The sequence below is a fragment of the Camellia sinensis genome, chromosome 11, assembly GCF_055761805.1.
Source record: "Camellia sinensis isolate YWXY chromosome 11, ASM5576180v1, whole genome shotgun sequence".
In the NCBI taxonomy this organism is placed as follows: domain Eukaryota; kingdom Viridiplantae; phylum Streptophyta; class Magnoliopsida; order Ericales; family Theaceae; genus Camellia; species Camellia sinensis.
In genome coordinates, this window is record NC_138971.1 from 175,146,682 (window position 1) to 175,165,475 (window position 18,794).

General features: G+C 32.7%; 1 protein-coding gene and 1 long non-coding RNA gene across 2 annotated transcripts; one reads left to right on the forward strand and one right to left on the reverse strand.

Annotated features, from left to right (window-relative positions):
- The first annotated feature begins 1,415 nt into the window (after window positions 1–1,415).
- On the forward strand, window positions 1,416–2,263 carry LOC114283666 (uncharacterized). Its single transcript, XR_003636640.2, has 2 exons — window positions 1,416–1,556; window positions 2,030–2,263. It is a non-coding gene; the product is annotated as an uncharacterized LOC114283666 (long non-coding RNA).
- A 1,080-nt stretch (window positions 2,264–3,343) lies between these two features.
- Window positions 3,344–12,533, reverse strand: LOC114283665 (mitochondrial inner membrane protein OXA1). Its single transcript, XM_028226539.2, has 8 exons — window positions 11,708–12,533; window positions 9,621–9,711; window positions 8,771–8,818; window positions 7,076–7,134; window positions 6,125–6,200; window positions 5,861–5,992; window positions 4,882–4,989; window positions 3,344–3,693 (listed from the first exon to the last, which is right to left on the reverse strand). The coding sequence occupies exons 1-8, from the start codon at window positions 12,169–12,171 to the stop codon at window positions 3,577–3,579; spliced, it is 1,095 nt and encodes a 364-aa protein (XP_028082340.2). The 5' UTR covers window positions 12,172–12,533; the 3' UTR covers window positions 3,344–3,576.
- Between the last annotated feature and the right edge of the window lie 6,261 nt (window positions 12,534–18,794).

The window sequence follows — 18,794 nt, forward strand, 5'->3', positions numbered from 1 at the left end:
TTATTTCATGGGCTTTTAAGCCTGATTGGTTTTTTGGCCACTGATATCATAAAGCATTCAAGTTTTGTCACAAATGTTTTTAATTTTTAATCTTTAAAGTTTACGCAATGGCATCTAATTAAAAACAAAAACGAGGCAGTTTGTCAAAGAATACACATCTGTTTATTCTTTGGGCCTGGAATGGTTTTGTCATATGGGTTATTTCATGGGCTTTTAAGCCTGATTGGTTTTTTTGGCCACTGATATTATAAAGCATTCAAGTTTTGTCACAAATGTTTTTAATTTTTAATCTTTAAGTTTTAAGCAATGGCATCTAATTAAAAACAAAAATAACCCATATATTAGATGTAATGGATAATATTTTCAATGGTTCTTAATTTGTAATTTTACATTTATTTTTATAACATATGCAATTGGTTACCTTGCTATGTTATTATTCATTTATACGTTGATATCTCTCATTATATTTATTTATATTCTTTCTTATATATATTTTATGATATGTTTGTAGTAATGTTTCGTATATTCTCAAATATTAAATGTTCAATTTAATATTAATCTCTTTATATAAAGGTAACCTTATTTATACTTTCTTTTTATTAAAAGCATTTTATCTTTTTGCCCTTCTTAGAAATGTTGCAAATTTTTAGTTTTTTACACTTTTGCTAATTGCATTGATTACCCATTCATTCTCAATCCTTTATACTTTTGATTCTTTCTCTTTAAAAAACAATTTTGACATGTATGTAAAATTAGATAACAAGCACAAAAGTATAAAAATAATTTCAATAAAAATGAGAGTGCAAAAACCAATACTCTCCTATAAACCCTTATACTAGATGAAACTAACTATATCAATTTATATAATAAAATATATTAATAGAGTTAAGATTTAATGAAATTGACTATCATAAAAACTGTCGTATGTATATCAATAAAAATTAAGATCAAATAAAAGAATAATTAGCGTTGTTTTATGAATAATAAAATGTATTTTGGTAGATATATAAAATGTTCAATTTCTATATCTATATTATATACAACTCCAATCTATTGGCAAAAAAATGTGCATAGATTGAGGGCAAAGAACTCTAAAAAAAGTGAAAAAATTTAGGAGGGACGGGATTACATTTTTTGTTTGATTTCATCAAAAAAGTAGACAACTTGGCCTTCTATTATGGCGGGAAAATGTCCACGGAGTCCCTAGTCTCATATAAAGCCCTAACTCGTCTTCAAGACCCACATAATCTCAACCCTCCTCACTCCTCTCTGCGATCACCTTCTCTATTGTTTTCACCGATAAATTGGTGCCCTAACATGTCTCGAAAAGCCATGTTCGACCTCTTTTCTCGACGAATATAGGTTTTTTTGGCTCTGTACAACAGTCCTCATCAGTTGTTTCGGGTTTGTTCAATCGAATTTGGGGCTTTCACTGAGAAAATTTGTTTTTTGATCTCATTTGGATAAAAATGGCTGATGTGTTTGAAGAGGAAGCTGAAGCTGAGCCCACGGTTTCAATCCACGAGTACCTCAAGGATGTTGAGGATCAGGAATTGGTAACCTCTCTGCCTTGTTTAAAATCCTAGTTTTCTTTTTTTTTTTTGGTTCGGTTGCATGCAAATGTTTTGATGTTTTATATTATTTCCTTACTGTGTGTTTGTTTGCTGAGAAAATGGAGGAAAGATAAGTAAATTGAATTCTGGAATGAGGGATTTTTGGTTTTTTAAGGCTGTATTTGGTTGGGGGATTTAGGAAGGGAAAGGAAAAAGATAGTTGAAATATGAATAAATATACATGCATTTTATCTAGTTTCACACACTTTTTCTCTCTCTTTATCTAAATCACTCATCAAATCCCCCAGCCAAACACAGCCTTAGGTGCTGAGGAAACCAAGGACTTACTTCTTAGCTTTTTGTTGGATTGGATTAGTTAATTGGAACCCATAATGCTCACAGTTTAATTAGATTTTATGTCAATCAAATGGTTCTATTGGTTCTTGCCCAATAATTTTTTAGTGTTTGTTGGGCAGAGGATTGCTGAATGTTTAAAGGTCACTTGGTTTACTATGGTTTGCGACAGCTTCTAATGCTTACTGCACTATGAAACAAGCTAGTTTGTTCAATTGTATATGGATGATCAAATACTTAATGGTTCTGTTTCTGGTTAGTTTGTTCAATTGTACGAGAATCCTAAGGCCCTATTAATGTGTTGTCAGCTCAAGTTAACAAATTTTATCCCAATTACATGGACCCATTTGGCTTTATCTCTACTCAGTCAAGTTCATGGCAATGATGTCCTTTTTTAGTATGTTAAACCATGCTCACCTTGGCCTTCCTCTGTTATCTATTTTTGCCCTCAATGTGAATCAAATTACTCCTTGCTGGAGTGTGTGTTCGTTTACGTTGATCTCGAAATGTAAATTATGAATATGGGAAAGAAAATAAAGTTTTGGGATTGAAAGCAAGTTCTAAGAATATGCAATATTTCTTAAGAGAGTACTTGAAAATTATGATTTTTTGAAGAAAGGATTGCTTACTCAGGTATATGTGATTATGCACCTCCAGTGATGTGGCAGCCTCTTATTCTTTTATTTCTATTTATTTTTGGTTTTACTTGTTTATTGTATTTGTTTTCGCTTGCTAGAATATTGGAATTTATTTTGCACAATGGACACTAAGCTCAGAACATCGTTTATAATCCCATACGATTCCAAAGATCACTTTCAATATTAATTTGCTTACTATCCAATTGAAGAGTGAGTGTATGATATCATATAGTTTTTAGTTTTGAGAAGTAAGTTAACAACCTGGTTTTCAGTCTGGTGGTAAGCAGTCTATTTTTTGGGATTTTTTCAAAACTGGTTGAACTAATCCTTTTTGCAATATTAGAATTGTATTTACTCCTAGTCATCTGCATTTGACCGAGCTTGATGGATTTAAAAAAAGACCACCTATGGTCCCCATAGTCTCCATTTTCCATCTTGTGCTCTTTAATATGGTATTTCTTTTAGTCAAGCTAGTTGAAAATCCACAGTTTGAGTCCATCAGAGGCCAGCCCCTGCACAAATCTTCTCTGCCTACTCTAGATGTTGCGCTTTCAGAGCTTAAAGCTGAAGAGATTTGTATGCGAGTCTTGGCAGAGGTTGATAGAAAGTAACATTGAAGGAATTATATCATTATCTTTTTAAAACTGTTATGCATTCATGTAAGTGAGAAATTTTTATCTAAAATGAAATGAAGGTCATTGTTATAACTTATATTATTATATAATAGCTTGTGTTTATATCTATTTGTATACATGCACAATAGCATGATTATTATCATCATCCATTAAAAATTAGGACTTATGGAATTACCACTATCATTAAACAAGTTACAATGAATTGCAAGAGTGGAAACAAAAAAATAGAAGATTTATATGACATTTACATTAGCCAACAACTCAATTATTATTATTTTTTTTTGAATAATCGAGAATTGATCCTAGGCCCACCCACCCCAGGAGCACAGAATGGGAAAATCTTGTGTGTTCCTAGCACAGGTTTACTGTTGAACATATTTCTTCCTATTTGCTAGGCTAGTATGAGTGTAGCAAAATATTGAAACATTTCATAATGATTGTGAACCAGAAAGACTCACCTAATCCATACGTAAGCGAGAACAGGTTGGAAGTTATCCAATAACAAAATATAGCCTGCAGAGATAAATATATCATGACATCAAAGACCTTGGTTTAAAATGTGGACGCGAACTTCTCATTCAATCACTTACAATAAAGTAGATAAATACTAAAAGCAACTGGCACAACACACACAGACAGAAATTGATCTTAACCAAAAGAGATGAATATAAAACAGAACAATGATGCCAAAATCATAGCAAAAATTGTGATGAATTTTTTTAAAAAGAGTACAAAGATGACAATACACTAACAAACTCAAGTAGTCTTTCCTGCCAACCTCGAAAGGGAAAGAGCAGGACAAGAGTCCTAGGTATGACATGGGTTTGTGTTTTATGTCCACACCACACACACATAACAAACAAATAAAATGGGCCCCATAACTAATCCTTTAATTCCATTTCAGCATGAAGTAATCTCCCTAACCAAACACTGTCTAGAGCATTTTCTGTTTTTTCATGCCACAAACACTAAATGCCAAAGTACATCTTCACTACAATCAGGCTGATTACATCTTCACTACAATCAGGCTGATTCATTCCCTATTTAATGTCTTTATACTCAAAAGGATAGATTTCCAATTTACCACACTACACGATTCACAAATAATATATATATATATTATACAAACCATATGTGTTGAAGAAAGATCTAGAATCAACATCTTATGCACTCTTTCAAATTTTCAACTACTAATAGTAGAAAAAATAAAATTTCTATGAAGTAACTTGTTTAGGCAATCTCACCAAAAGACAAAGCTCTTACAAATACCTTTATGAGATGAAGAAATTAGGGCTTTGAAACCCTTGAGTAGCAGAAACTATAACATAGGTCTGGTACTTTATGTGGCTGTGTGCCTGTCCAATGGTGTTCTATGATTTGTCCAACAAGAAACCATGTAAGCATTTAGCCCCTTATATTTGCCAAACACACTGCCAACATAGTATTTCCAGAATACAGGATAATTACTCCTTTGGGTAGGAGCGGTCCAGTTTGTGGTAATGAAAGCAATATATGTATGTGTTTCTAGAAGCACAAAATGACAAACAAATGAAATATGCATACATTAACATCAACCCCTCCATCCAACCAGGGAATTCAACCATTTATATGGAATTATTTATTATTACTATTAATGATAGAAAGTATCTGTAAATACAACATAATATGCTTGTGCAACTAATGTTGCCAACAAGTATGTACCTTCGGGAAAGTCATCGTAAGTGGAACTGTAACAATAGCAAAGACCCTTGAAACATTTTTCATGGTTTTAGCAGCAGGATTACCTTCCATACCTTCTTGCATGTTGCACTGAGAAAAGGTTGGATGTTAGTTAATAGAAAACTGATTCAAAACAAAGTAGCAGGAAGAATAACTGAGTGAAACAAAAAAAAACATATCCAGCACATGATGGCGAGTTACAGGATCCAAAGCCAAAAAATAACACATACATTTATAACGACCAACTCAGGTTGATTCGTTTCTTCTTAGTGAAACAGAAAACCATTGATTTAAGTACCTATTAACAAAATAAACCTAGTACAGATGCATTTAGCAGCATCTAATCATCAGATAACATCACCGGAAATATTCAACCTAATTAAGCATGAGATTTTTTGCTAGAACTGCAACCAAATTTATGCTTCACCATCTGAAGGATGAAGATGCACATAAAGACATACAAGTAATTGCGTCCTATATGTGTGGTTTTAGATACATTTTATATCAAGCCATTAGCCAAACTCTTCCTCTTCTTCTCCAAAACACTACAGGTAATTTGTACAATCCTCCTCAATTGACTCCGGCAACATTTGTTTCTCCATTTACATTATGCTTCTCATATGTTTGGATGTTCACATCTCCACGTGCAAGACAAGAACGCACAAGGAGGAGAGCGTTGGAGAGCTTGATATGCATTGTTGGGCTCCTTTCCTAACAGCTTAAGGTTTGGGGACTAGTGATGATCTAACAATTTGTAACCCTGGTCTACATCCTTTGTCTAAACACGGACCATTGCCAGTTTTATTAGAAAACAAAAGTCTGTTCAAGAGTTTTTTCCTTTTTTCAATCATAATACAAACCATATCCACTATATGGCATTTAAGCCCTCTCCAACTATCCAGAGCACGAGTATCTGAGACCATAGAAAACTTGGTTTGATAGGGAAATAAAATAAGCTTACCTCCTCTGTTATCCAGAATGACAGTGCTGTCAAAACTGGAAAGATATACATACTATCTGGAGTTGTCAAATCTGTAAACCAGTATGCTCCACCATGTTTGAATGAAGGAACTTTTTCTACCATGTTTGAAATCTACAAATAGGGTGTTTAGGTAAATGCAAAAGAAGGAGAAAGACAAAATTAGAAATTGAATTGATTTTTTTTCTGAAACAATTTATAGATTCTTGGTGCACTTAAATATCAAGAAAAAGAAATTCATCTTACAGCAAGGAAAAAACTGACGAAGACAGGACCTTGGAAAAGGAGACCCTTTAATGGTGTAAATGGAGTAACACCGTATCTGCAACATGCAAATTATAATTTCATTCCAAAAAAAAAAAAAAGCCACAGAAACAAATAGAAGCTTGTGGAACAGCAAAGATGTTGAAACTTGAACCTATGTTTAAAAATAAAAACCAAAGGAGAGCATATACATATATGTGGTAGTTACTCGCATAAAGCTACCACCACTAAGCATAACCAAATAGTTATCTTGTGAGGTTAACTATATGGAAAATTGCTAAAAATCGGGAGGGAAGTTATGTTAATCTATAGCAAGATGCATTGGTTTTCTTTTCAAACCCGGGGTAAATTACAAGGATGACAACACCACTTCAACAAGTATCATCATCCTGCATCTTCCATCTAGAATGCATGGTTTTAAACTTCAAATTAATTCCTAAAACCTCCCAAAAGTTGATTTTGCTACTAAAATTCAGTTCAGATTCTATCTGCAATTCTGAAACTCTAAAGTTCTGTAACGGATTTATTAAAACGATCACTTATTGCAATTGTCTCAGCGAACTTTGACCCAAAATTATGTTTTCCGGTAGATATATTTGCTAAACTGAAGTCAGATGATAGAGCAATGGTAAATAGTCTAGATCACACTAAGAAAGCCTTTGTTAGGCTGCAAAAGTAATGGTTACTAAAAGGCATGCAGAAGGAATACATTAGCTGTTTCCGGTCTAGTCAAATTATTTGCTTAAGTTATCACCAATATATATGGTTATGAATACAGTGTAACTTTAGTTACTTAAAGCTGGAACAATGAATACTGGTTTGTGCACGAAATTTTAATATCATTTGGTTCCAACAAGACTACAGACAACTCAATCAAAACAACTACTAGCGGTTATCTATCACGCATATGGAGAAGTAACAAAAGTTGCTTACTCCTTAAATAGTGCCTGCATTCGTTGCTGACCTTCAGCCACAGCTTTAGGTTCCATGCCCTGAGAAAAAATTATTTATTAATTTGCAGTGAAAATATGATTTACATAAATATAACTATGATATGAAAAAAAATCGAACGAACACATACATCTGCAAACAAACAAACAGCAAAAGAGATCATGCATAGGACAAGTGTAAAGAGAATTCCTTACAAGCTACAACACCAATTTGATTAGGAAAGAAATAGAAAACTTTTTATGCTACAACAGCTATTTTGTGATGTGATAGGATTGTAAAAAGCCTGCAAGTTCAGAAATTAAAAGGGTGGAAGAGAGGTTATATGGTCCTAAATATAAGCAAGTTGGAATTGGTTGTAAATTGTTGAAATGGAGAAAGTATTTGGAAATTCTGAACAGCAACTAATTAGGAAGTTAAAATTAACTATGCAGACCGAAACAAAGTTAACATTTGGGGTTTACAGAAACTTGACAAGGAAGGGATTATGTGGTGAAATAGGGGTTTTTGCTATTTTAGAAGAAGAAGAGGAAGACAAATTTATGGCCATATTTGGATGGCAAGAACCATAGACAAGGAGTGGGCAATTCCTTTGTCAGGAATCCCATTTCAAATAACAAAATCCCATGCCAATAGGATTAAACAAAAAGATTACCATTTCAATAGGTATAGATTGCTTGGCCTTTCTTATACCACGATGTAATCCTAATCATCTAGGGTGGGATACACAGATCCTTCTTTACCAATCAGGTCTATGCAAAGAGTTATATAAAGTCCCAAGCAATCAAGTACATTCTGACGGCCTCAAGTCATGTCCTTTTTTGCATATATATTGTCTTTTCCCGTAGTACAGCTAGGACTTTTAAAAAAAGGGCTTTGACACTTTCACCTCTAAGACTTTTCTAGACCTAAAAATCATTTATAAGACCCACTAATAAAACTTGAACCAAAATAAGATCAATAAATCACCACTGCAGCTCATTTCTAGCAAATCTAGGAATTTATAAAATATTCTTGATTTCTATAATTTAATATAACTTTCAGAAAATTGCACCAGGAAACAGATGCATACTAATTAAAAATATAGATAGATCAAAATTTGAATTAAACATGACACAGTTACAGAGGATCCTATGTAGATTCCATATGAATTTATCAGTTTGCCTATTTCCATCCCTCGGGTAATCCACAAGTTTGTGGGCAAGAAGTAGCCAAAATATTGAAAATAACAACAGAACATAAATTGCAAAAGCAATTTAATTTAGGAGTGATGAGGATAAGAACTCTACAAAAGTTGCGTCTAAAACCCACATAGTAGCATCCACTATGAAAAATTAAGCAGTTAAAAATCATGGTATCCATAGGTAATCTGCAAGTGTTGGCATATCCTATGTAGGTAAAACTGTAAAAGTACCCGTACGGGGTCTAATATCAAAATTAATCTGTCCCAACACGAATGAAGTGATTGGTTCAATAACTACCAAGGAATTATGGTATTATAAAAAAGAATCCAACGACCTAGATTGTATTAAGTTAACGAGTGTCCTAGGCAGAAGGCAGTGAGTAGGACCAAACACTCATGCATAAAATTTACCATCATGAAATCAGTGGCTGGTCCATATTCTAATTAACAACACGATGAGAGAAAAATGATAAATGAGAATCAGTGGCTGCCCATACCCTATCTTGCATCTCTTGCTTAATCTCCTCCAATTGTGGCCTCAAAAGCTGCACAAAAATGCAAATCATAAATATGCAGTGTTAATCTCCAACACAATGAGAGAAAAAATGATAAATGAGAATCAATAAGGAATCAAGACCAAACAATATGGGGAACATGATATCAACTAGAGAAATGCTATAGAAAAAGAAATTTTATACAAATTTTCAAACCACAAGGTAATTACAAATTGTCATTGCCACATCAATCTAGATGTTAATCCTCTTCAAAAGCTCTGTTTATCTTACAACTAGAAGAATGCCATTAGAAGTTTTCATAAGGTTCTAATTGAGATGAACTACTCTATTGCAATCAAATGCATTAATGAAAGTGATTCAAATTGTAAAAGTGTTCTACCTTCTCTAAAAATGCCATTCGTAACTTGATGATAATTAGATTATATCTATAAACTTATAGAAAAAAATTCATAGGTTTATATTTAGAGGCACCATGGGCTTACAAGAAAATAAACATGTATGATGCTACGTTGAAATTCACTTTAGCCTTCCCCTTTCTTCTCCATTTTTCCCCTTACTTCTTGGAGAAAAAGCATTCCTCCATTTTTGGTCTTTACAATTTTATAACATATCATTCCTAAAACCACATGCATGGAAAGAAAAATACAAATTCAATTTTTTAAGAAAAATAAATAAGAAAATTATTGGAATTAATGAACTCTATAACTTTCAGATTACGGCCAAATTCTTTCACAATTTCGCTCAACATGAAGGATCAGTGCTTATTGGCTTGTCATACATTAGCACACAGAAACAAGTAAAACTTAACGTGGGAACAAGTAACGGATCTTACACTCAATTTTGTAGTAGACTTGAGCTGGTTTATCAAAAGTGGAATTGTTGCCCCTCGAATGAGAAGAGTCGTCACAACTATGGATGCCCACCTAAATGGAATAAAACACTTTCTTCTGTCAAATCACATATCATTAATACTTTCACAGTATTCTGGATTCGAAACCATCAAATTATATGTTGCATCTTTTAAAAACATGGTGATTTCATATTCATAATGGCGACCACAGTTAGGGGGCACTTGGATTCAGAAAACATCTTTGAATGAATGCCTTATACAAGATTACAACAGAGATACCATCCCTCCCTCATTAGTGGGATATTGCAATACTGCTCAAGGTCATATTGTGGCAGAACACAAGACTCCTAACTCTTAGGGATCTCCTACCAAGGGCTCACATTGAGCATTCAACTAAATAAGACCAAAATGACATAGAGGGGGCGAAACAAAGAAAACAAGACGTAAGAAATGGCTAGTATGAGGGATAGAAGGGGGATATGAAAGAAAATGGACGTAAGAAATGGTTAGTATGAGGGATAATAGTTGCACGGAGCGAGAGCGGGGGAACGCGGCCACTTAGAGGAGCCGTAGATTAGGAGCGCTTATGTATTATTTTTATTAATTATATTTTATTTATTATAATAAATAAGGAATAATAAATTATGTTAAAATGAATAAAAAATAAAAATTAGATTCTTTATTTTATAAATTTTTTAAGATTTTTTTATTATATATGATTTAAATATATTTCTTTTAAACAATTAAATGATTTGTTTTATTTATTATATGTTAAAAAGTTAAGAAATAATAAATTTTGTTAAAAAAAGAAAAAAAGAAATAACAAATAAAAATTATATTGTTTATAATAAATTATATTATATAAAACAAATATGAAAACGGAGAGGGAGAGAGAACAGAGAATAGATCTAGAGAGAGAAGCAAACAGAGATCGACAGTAAGAGAAGAGAGGGACAAAGACTAGGGCTTCGAAGGGGAAGTCAAAGGGCGCGAGATCGAAGTCGTTGAACAGAGGATCGAAGCCAGCGACCAGATTCTCTCCTTGCCCTCTCAAGAATGCTTTCTTCTTGCATCATATTTGCATTTCTCTCTCCTCAGAATCGCGATTCTTCTTCAAAAACGCAGAATCGCACTTTTTCCTCAGAGTCGTCACCATCTAAGACGATTCCTACTACTGAGTGAGGGAAACAGGGGGAATAGGAAAGAAAAAGGGATGTACGAAATGGGTAGTATGAGGGATATAAGGGGCATATGATAGAAAAAGGGATGTAAGAATCATACATTTGGGCTTAATGATACTAAGCTCTTTGCACTGAAGATCCTCCTGTTTCATTCTTTCCATATGCACTAAAAGAGATGCAAGAGCACCGCTCCATATATTTTTATTATTCTTCTCTAGATTCATCATCCACTAAAAGACCTCCTTCATCAAATAATGACAACCGTGGGAGGGGGTGGAAGGCTTGCAAAAAGAAGTTAGCCGTGCCAACACTCCAGTTTTAGCTTGACTTTTTTTATGTACACTGGGTGGCTATTAGTGAGACACATGACTCCACATATATATTGAAGCAAGGCCCTTGAGCAAAATATTTTTGCTTATGCCGCTACCCAATTTGACTAAACCAACAAGTTACTCTAATTCAGATTGTCCTACATTGTCCAAAAGAAGATACACATTGAACAATCAAACAACTAAATTATCAATTTGGAAGCAATAAAAAACAGTACATATACACACACATACACATATGTCAGTCTTAACCCCCCCCCCAAAATGACAGGGATTAGTGTTACAAAGAGGATAGGTGCTGCTCGTTTTTGTTCTTACTTCTTTAAAACCTATCAAAATTTTGTTTGTGAGGAGTTCAAAATTTCCAACCACAATGCAGCTGCGCCTATAGTGCCTTGAGAAAAATGACTTTCTCAATCCGAAATCGAACAACCCAATATTTTCCTAACAAGTGACTCACCATTTTCATGACAGATACAAATAAACCAACTTTACAAGAACACAGAATCCAAGTTCCAATACAAATTATAAATATAATGCTTCTATTACAGCTCCTTACCATTCAAATCCTGTAAACGAATGAACATTGTCGATCAAATACTGCAAAGCTGCCACAGGAAAAGCGGAATCCGCAGCGGCAATCGCAACTTCATTCGCAGCAGGGGCAGCAGAAGCCACAACCTCAGCAGTTTTATCGGCAAGCACTTCGGCAACATCGGCCGTATACTCAATTTTGTCAGCCCCTTCGCCGACAGCCGTGGACATGTGCCTACCCAAAACCGATCCCAGCATCGGAGAAATAGAGAATTGAGACCATCTCTGGTCTTGAAATGAAGTATTAAACCCTGCAAAAGTGTTGATTCGGCTTCCGAAGGATTGGTGTTGATGGAGAGTGTTAAAATTTCGATCTTTTTGGTGGGATTTGTGATCATTGTCGTCGCGATGAATGAGTGGAATTGATGGGGTGAAACGTTCTCGAGCGAGGAGGGTGAATCTTGTTGAGATACTACGCCTGTACGCCATTGATGCGAAGACCCAGCTGTGAAGGGTAGAGAAATTAGCAAACGAATCGTAAAACTGAAACCTAAGTGGTTAGAGAGAGAGAGACAGAGAGAGAGAGGGTGTGGTGATCCAGGAGGAGGAAGCAAGGGTTTAAGGTTTCAGTGAGATGCCCTCTCTTCAGATCGTTCGTTCGTTTGCCCTCGACCGGGCTTCTTTTTTTTCCGTTTTTTTTTATTATCGAATTTCAACTGGTCTCGAATCGATTGAATTTTATTTGGTCGGTCATTCGGCTGGTTATTCGATATGTCGATCGGTAAAAAGATTAATAGATGTTGTCGATATGGTAATAATTACGATAGATGAATATTGGACAAATTACAAACACTTGAGATTTTGTGAAAATGTGGATTAAAAGGTTAAGATTAAGTCAATTAAACGGCACACAGAGTATCTTGCTACAAAAATAAAAATTAAAAAAATAATTGTAATAATTTGTGATTTATAATTGAGCAAATTATAGTAATAATCCTTATATTTGGGTCCTTTAATTCTAATTGACTTTATTTTGATTATGAATTTATGATTTTATCTTAATTTGATTAAATTGTTAATTTTTTAAATGAAAAGTATACAAATAAACAACATGTAACAATTTTTAAAGGCAAAATTTTAACTCAGTTAGTTAACCTCAACTAAGGCCTATTTTGACAAGTTAGTTAAAAATCAATTTTTTGACTTTTTTGTTTTTTTTAGTCATATCACCTCTCTATTTTTTTTTATACATTTTTTGGAAAAAAAAAATTAACTTTTAACTTACTTTTCAAAATACCCCTATCTCCATGATTATTTTTTTATCAAAAACCCTAACATTTTATCAACTTGACCAAATTGATACAAAATTTAAAATTTAAAATTAAAAGGTTAAGATTAAGTCAATTAAAAATAAATGAATCAAAATGGCACTAGGGATACAAATATGAGGATTACCAGTGTAATTCTTGCATCTCAAAAAAATAAAAATAAAAATCTCAATATATATCTCTTTATTTCAATAATCATTGCATCTTCAATTTAAAAACCCTAATTTTCTTTCATCCACTCACTCTTCTTATATTGTCTTTGCCGTCACTCTCTCCCCTTTATCGTTGTCACTGCTGCCACTCTCTCCTCTCTATCATTGTCATTGCCATCACTTCTAACTCTTCTACTTACACCCTAAACCTCCACATGCAACCATGAAAATAGGTGCTTTGCTGCAAGGGTTTGTGTTGGGTGGTCTCAAACGAAAGAAAAAATATGTGGCAAGAAGGGATGGCGGAGGAGAGACGCGGCGCTCGTGATGAAGGATGGTTGTGATGTTTAGAATTATGGTTTGAGTGAAATAAGATAAGAGTATTATGATATCTTTATTTTAGAATAAAATCATATTAAGAAAAAATTTCATCAAATATGTGAACTTAAGGAAATTGGTGTTTACAAATAAAATTATCCAAAACTATGCCCAAACATACGGAAAAAAATTTATATACCAATAGGGTATCAAACACACCTAATTAAAATTACACATTTTAGTTTAGGATTACTATAATCGTTTTCACTATGTATATAAAAATAATTTTTTTTAAAAAAACACTCAAACTTTTTTTTCCCTTAAAATATACACATGACATCATTGATAAAAAATATAGAATAAGATTTGATTTACGATTGCGTCAACGACGACAATGGGGATAGCAATGACGTTGACGAGTAAAATTGCATTGACGACGGCAACAATGATGTTGACAAATGAGGTGTAGCCACCGATGATTCGCCCGGTGAATTCCGGCACGCCACCCTGAGCCATTCATCTATACAATTAACATGAAAGTAGTGATTGCATTCTGGTATGGTTCTCAAGGTTTCTTTGGGCTGGTACTCGGCCAAACAAATTGGGCAAGTGCCATCATTGGGCTTGGGAAGTCGCACGCTTTCACCGAGCACAGTCGTTGGGTAGGACTCTATGGTGGGCCGATCGAGGCCCATTATGATTACCATAGGCTGTGGAGTCCAGTTAGAGAGTTGAGCTTCAATTTGGCGTTGCTGATTGAATTTCTTGATCCTGCTAAGTGTAACATGAAAGCCCAATAAGGCAAACAGACCCAGGTATTCCAACTCCAATGATAATCCCATACTTAGCAGCCCTTGGTAGACCTATAAAATAGTAGTACTTTTGATGTAAAACTATTGACAAGCATATATATATATATATATATATAATAAAATAAATAAATAAAGAATATTCGGGTTTTATTATTTCAAATTAAAACCCTAGACAAAGTGACTTATAATTTTAAAGACAAAATAAACATAACAATTGTCTTGCTCTAGTTGAGTATTTAGCATAATATTTTTTGTTTAAAGATTACATTTCTTATTATCTTTGTGCTAAGGCCAAGTTTGGGAAGATCCAAAAAAGTCAAAAAGTCAAAAAGTTACTCAAAAAGTTAAAAAGTTAACACTATTCATCAAAAGTCAACAATTACGGCTGCACAACTTCCAATTCAAATTTTTCCCTACAAATTAATTTTTACAATTTTTTATTACACATTTTTCAATAAAAAGTCAAAAAGTTAACCCAAACATCCATATTTTCAACCTCAATTTTTTAGTCCAAAAAGACAAAAAGTGCACTTTTTTAGTCTTCCCAAACTTGGCCTAAATAAAGTTAGCAAGAATTTATAATTGTAAATTAAACCATCTCGTAGAGACCCCAAGGTTACAAGAGTGATAAATTATTCATTATTATGTGCGATATGTTGTACATGATATCTTCGTCATATATTAATGTAGTGTTTACACTAGTCAATAACTGAGATATTGTATGCAACATTTATATACACCGAGCCGAATAATCTTCACAGGAGATTAGAGGAATAGTGAAAGTAGGGATCATTTGGAAGCCTTGGTTAACACCACCTTCTTTTTTAAAAATATTGTGAATCATAATACAAAGTAGGTGTTTAGAAGTTATTATTTTAGTAAGCTATTTTAGTAAGTTAAAATTTTTGTATTTTGAAAGATGGTTGAATTTCTTTGTAATTATATGATGTTTATGAGAGAAAAAATAAAATGATTATAGATTTGACGTAATATTTTGTTTGATTAGCTATTTTAACCTATTTTATCATTTTATAAATTTTAGCCAAAAAAAACCTTTATCAAACACCCAAAATACTGAGTCAAATTAATTGTTTGTCATCTGAAACTTCCATTTGACTATAGGGCTATATGTACAGCCTTTGACTTATTATGACTTATTAAAATACAGGAAGGGTTGCATAATCATGAAAGCAAGGTGACAAACACACCATTCTTCAATTTGAACATCTCCAAATTGGTTGTTGAGATTGATGACGTTTTATTATTAACTGGTAAAGGAGAAAATAATAATCATCATATTTGTGATTATAATTACTCCTTAACATGGTTAGGGGAATCAGTGGGACTAGGATTAATCAAAGTTTTTGTACTTGGAGATTAATAGTTTGAATCTTTTTACCTGCATGTAAATCTAATTTTTTGTGTAATTATTGAAAAAAATTTCTTCTTACTTTTAGAGTTTCTTTGACTAATTTGTATGTTATATTAAATTTTTGTCATTATATATTGTCACGAAACAGGGAAGCAATATCCTAGTTAAATTATAAAATTTTAATATTATCTTTAGGGAAAATTCTAAATATATATAAAATTAATATTAAAAATTTGACAAGAATGATGCGACAATATCATTATTATAAATAAATCCATCTTTAATTGTGTTTTGTTTTGAAGTTAAAGTTCTACAATGAGCCACATCATTATGTATTAATTTTTTTTGTTTATATAACATTACTCTTTTATTTTTTTAAGAAAATACCTGTAAAAAAATAAAAAGAATAATTTGACAACTTATAAAAAGACTAACATCGCTTTGCATCCAAACATAAACACGAAAAAAGTCTAAAAAGACGATTATTATTAATTTTATTAAGAAAAAGATAACCTAGGTGCCATTACCCCCACCAAAATAAATAAATAAAAATGAAATGAGAGCAAAATAAATAAATGAATAGAATGAATTGAAGTTTTTTTTTTTTTTTTTGAACGAGGAATTCAATGTTGAATTTTCTACCTAATGCTGTCACTATCCTATGTCTCCTCTTCGAGTTGAATGTCTAAAACTTGTTTGTCTTTGTGTTATTGAGATGAGACCACAGATTTAGACCAATACTCCCTTTCATTCACTGCCTTTCCTAAGCTGACTTCTTTTTCCTTTTCTTTTTTTGGAAAGAAAATAATTCAAATTTTTTTTATACATAAATCACTCAAAATAATGTGATAATTACATTTTTGCACAATTATTGAAATGGAATGATACGAAGAGATCACATTATTTTGTATAAATTTTATGTTTAAATTTTCTAATTATATAATATTACTTTTTCTTTTTAATTTTTTAAACTGACACTACAAAAAAATTGACTTTTTTGCGTTGGCAAAACGTCGTCGCAAATATTCAAAATGCCGTCTCAAAAGAGTTTTTGCGATGACAGATGACTTTTAGCGACAACAAGTGGGGGTCGCAACAAAGGGGGTCGCAAAAAGGTTTTAGTGATGGAGAAAGAGAAGAGAGATGAGCGAGAGAGACCGAGAGAGATAAAGAGAGATGAGAGAAAGATTGAGAGAAGAGAGATGAACAGAAAGACAGAGAGAGATGAGAGAGATAAAGAGAAGAGAGATGAGCAAAAGAGACAGAAAGAGAAAAAAGATGAGAGAAGAGATAGATGAGTGAAAGACACACACAGAGAGAGACACAGATAGACAGACAGACAGAGAGAGAAGAGTGATGAGTGAGAGAGAGAAAGAGAAAGAGAAGAGAGAGAGGAAAATGAAAAAATAGGTGAAATAAGAGAAAGAGAGAGAGAAAGAGTAAAAAGAGATAAACGAGAATGAGACAGAGAGAGATGAGGGAGAGAAATAAAGAAAAGAAAGACAGAGAGAGAAGAGAGATAGAGAAAAGAAATATGAGCGAGAGACACAGAGAGAAAGAGACAGATAAACAGGCAGAGAAGAGTGATAAGTGAGAGAGAGAAAGAGAAGAAAGACAAAGACACATAAAGAAAGAGAGACAGCCAGATAGAGAAGATTGATGAGTGAGAGAGAGAAAGAGAAGAGAGACAGAGACAGAGAGATAGGAAGATGAAAAAATTGGTAAAAAGAGAAATGTTCAAAAGAGTAAGACGACGTCGTTTTTTTTTTTTTTTTTTTGTGACAGAAAAATACCGTTGTATTTATTTAAACCATTTTGTGACTATATATAAATGAAGCCGTCTCAAAGCCACAATATATATATATATTTACTTTTTTTTGGAAACGGTACCTATTACAGTCACAAAAAACTCTTTTCTTCTTTTTTTTTTGTGACTGCAGGCTGTGCCGTCTCAAAAACTCTATTTTTTTTGCAACAGCAATCTTTACCGTCGCAAATACTCTTTTTTTTTTTGCGACAGTAATTTTTGCCGTTACAAATACTCTCTTTTTTCGCGACAGCATTTTATGCTGCCGCAAATACTCTATTTTTTTGCGACGGCAAGTTATGCCTTTTCAAAAAGTCACAATTTTTAACGACGACAAGTTGTGCCGTCACAAAAAGTTTCATCTTTTAAGTCCCATTCTCTTGTAGCTTGAGGTACAATTGTGCAAAACATAACACAATAATATTACTAATTAAGACTAATTTAGGTGGTCAGAACCTTTTCACTTCGTTGCCTATAAAAGAAAGGACAACATTATGAATTTTATTATTGTAATTTCCATCCACAATAAGTTAAGCCAAAAAAAAAAAAAAAAAAGTCTTGCATCCAACTAAAAGTATAGTTTGTTGTATGTCATCATATGTGATCATTTACCTCGAAAAAATTATATATACAGCATGAAAGCAGAGTTTGTGTTTTAAAATTACGTGTCACAATTGTTGTTATTTAAGTAATAATTATTATTATTAAAAAAAATTATATTATTCTATATAAAATTTATATTTATACAACATAACATTTTTTTTTTTTTATAGAAGATATGGTTTTATACGTTTTCTTTTTTGGGTGGCCGATGAAAATTTATAATTCAATAAATTCAGGCTTGGATTCTTTACCGTGTTTATAATTTCAGGTAAATTATACTGATACCCCCTGAGATTTATATTTATTATAATTATCTCATCACTTTTTGAAAATTACATCTCCCCCCCTCGAAGTTTAAAGTTTTATTACAGATTCCCCCTTCAACAATTTAATTTTTTAAAATACCAATTTGCCCTCACTAGGTAAATTACATTGACACCCCTCACATTTTAGAAATTACAATCCCCTCCTTAAGGTTTAAAATGGCATTACCAATTGTCCCCTCGGTTAGTATTAGTTGAAAAAAAAATTCATTAAAAAAAAAGGGGGTAAATTACACTGAAAATAGTATCACGTGACAACAAAAGTTTCAATAATGTAAAGATGAAAGTAGCTTTTAATCAAAGGGAAATTCTTTATCAATTTTTGTTTATCATTTTATTTGATACATTTATGCATGACAAATACACATATAAATATCATTATAATAAAATAAAATAA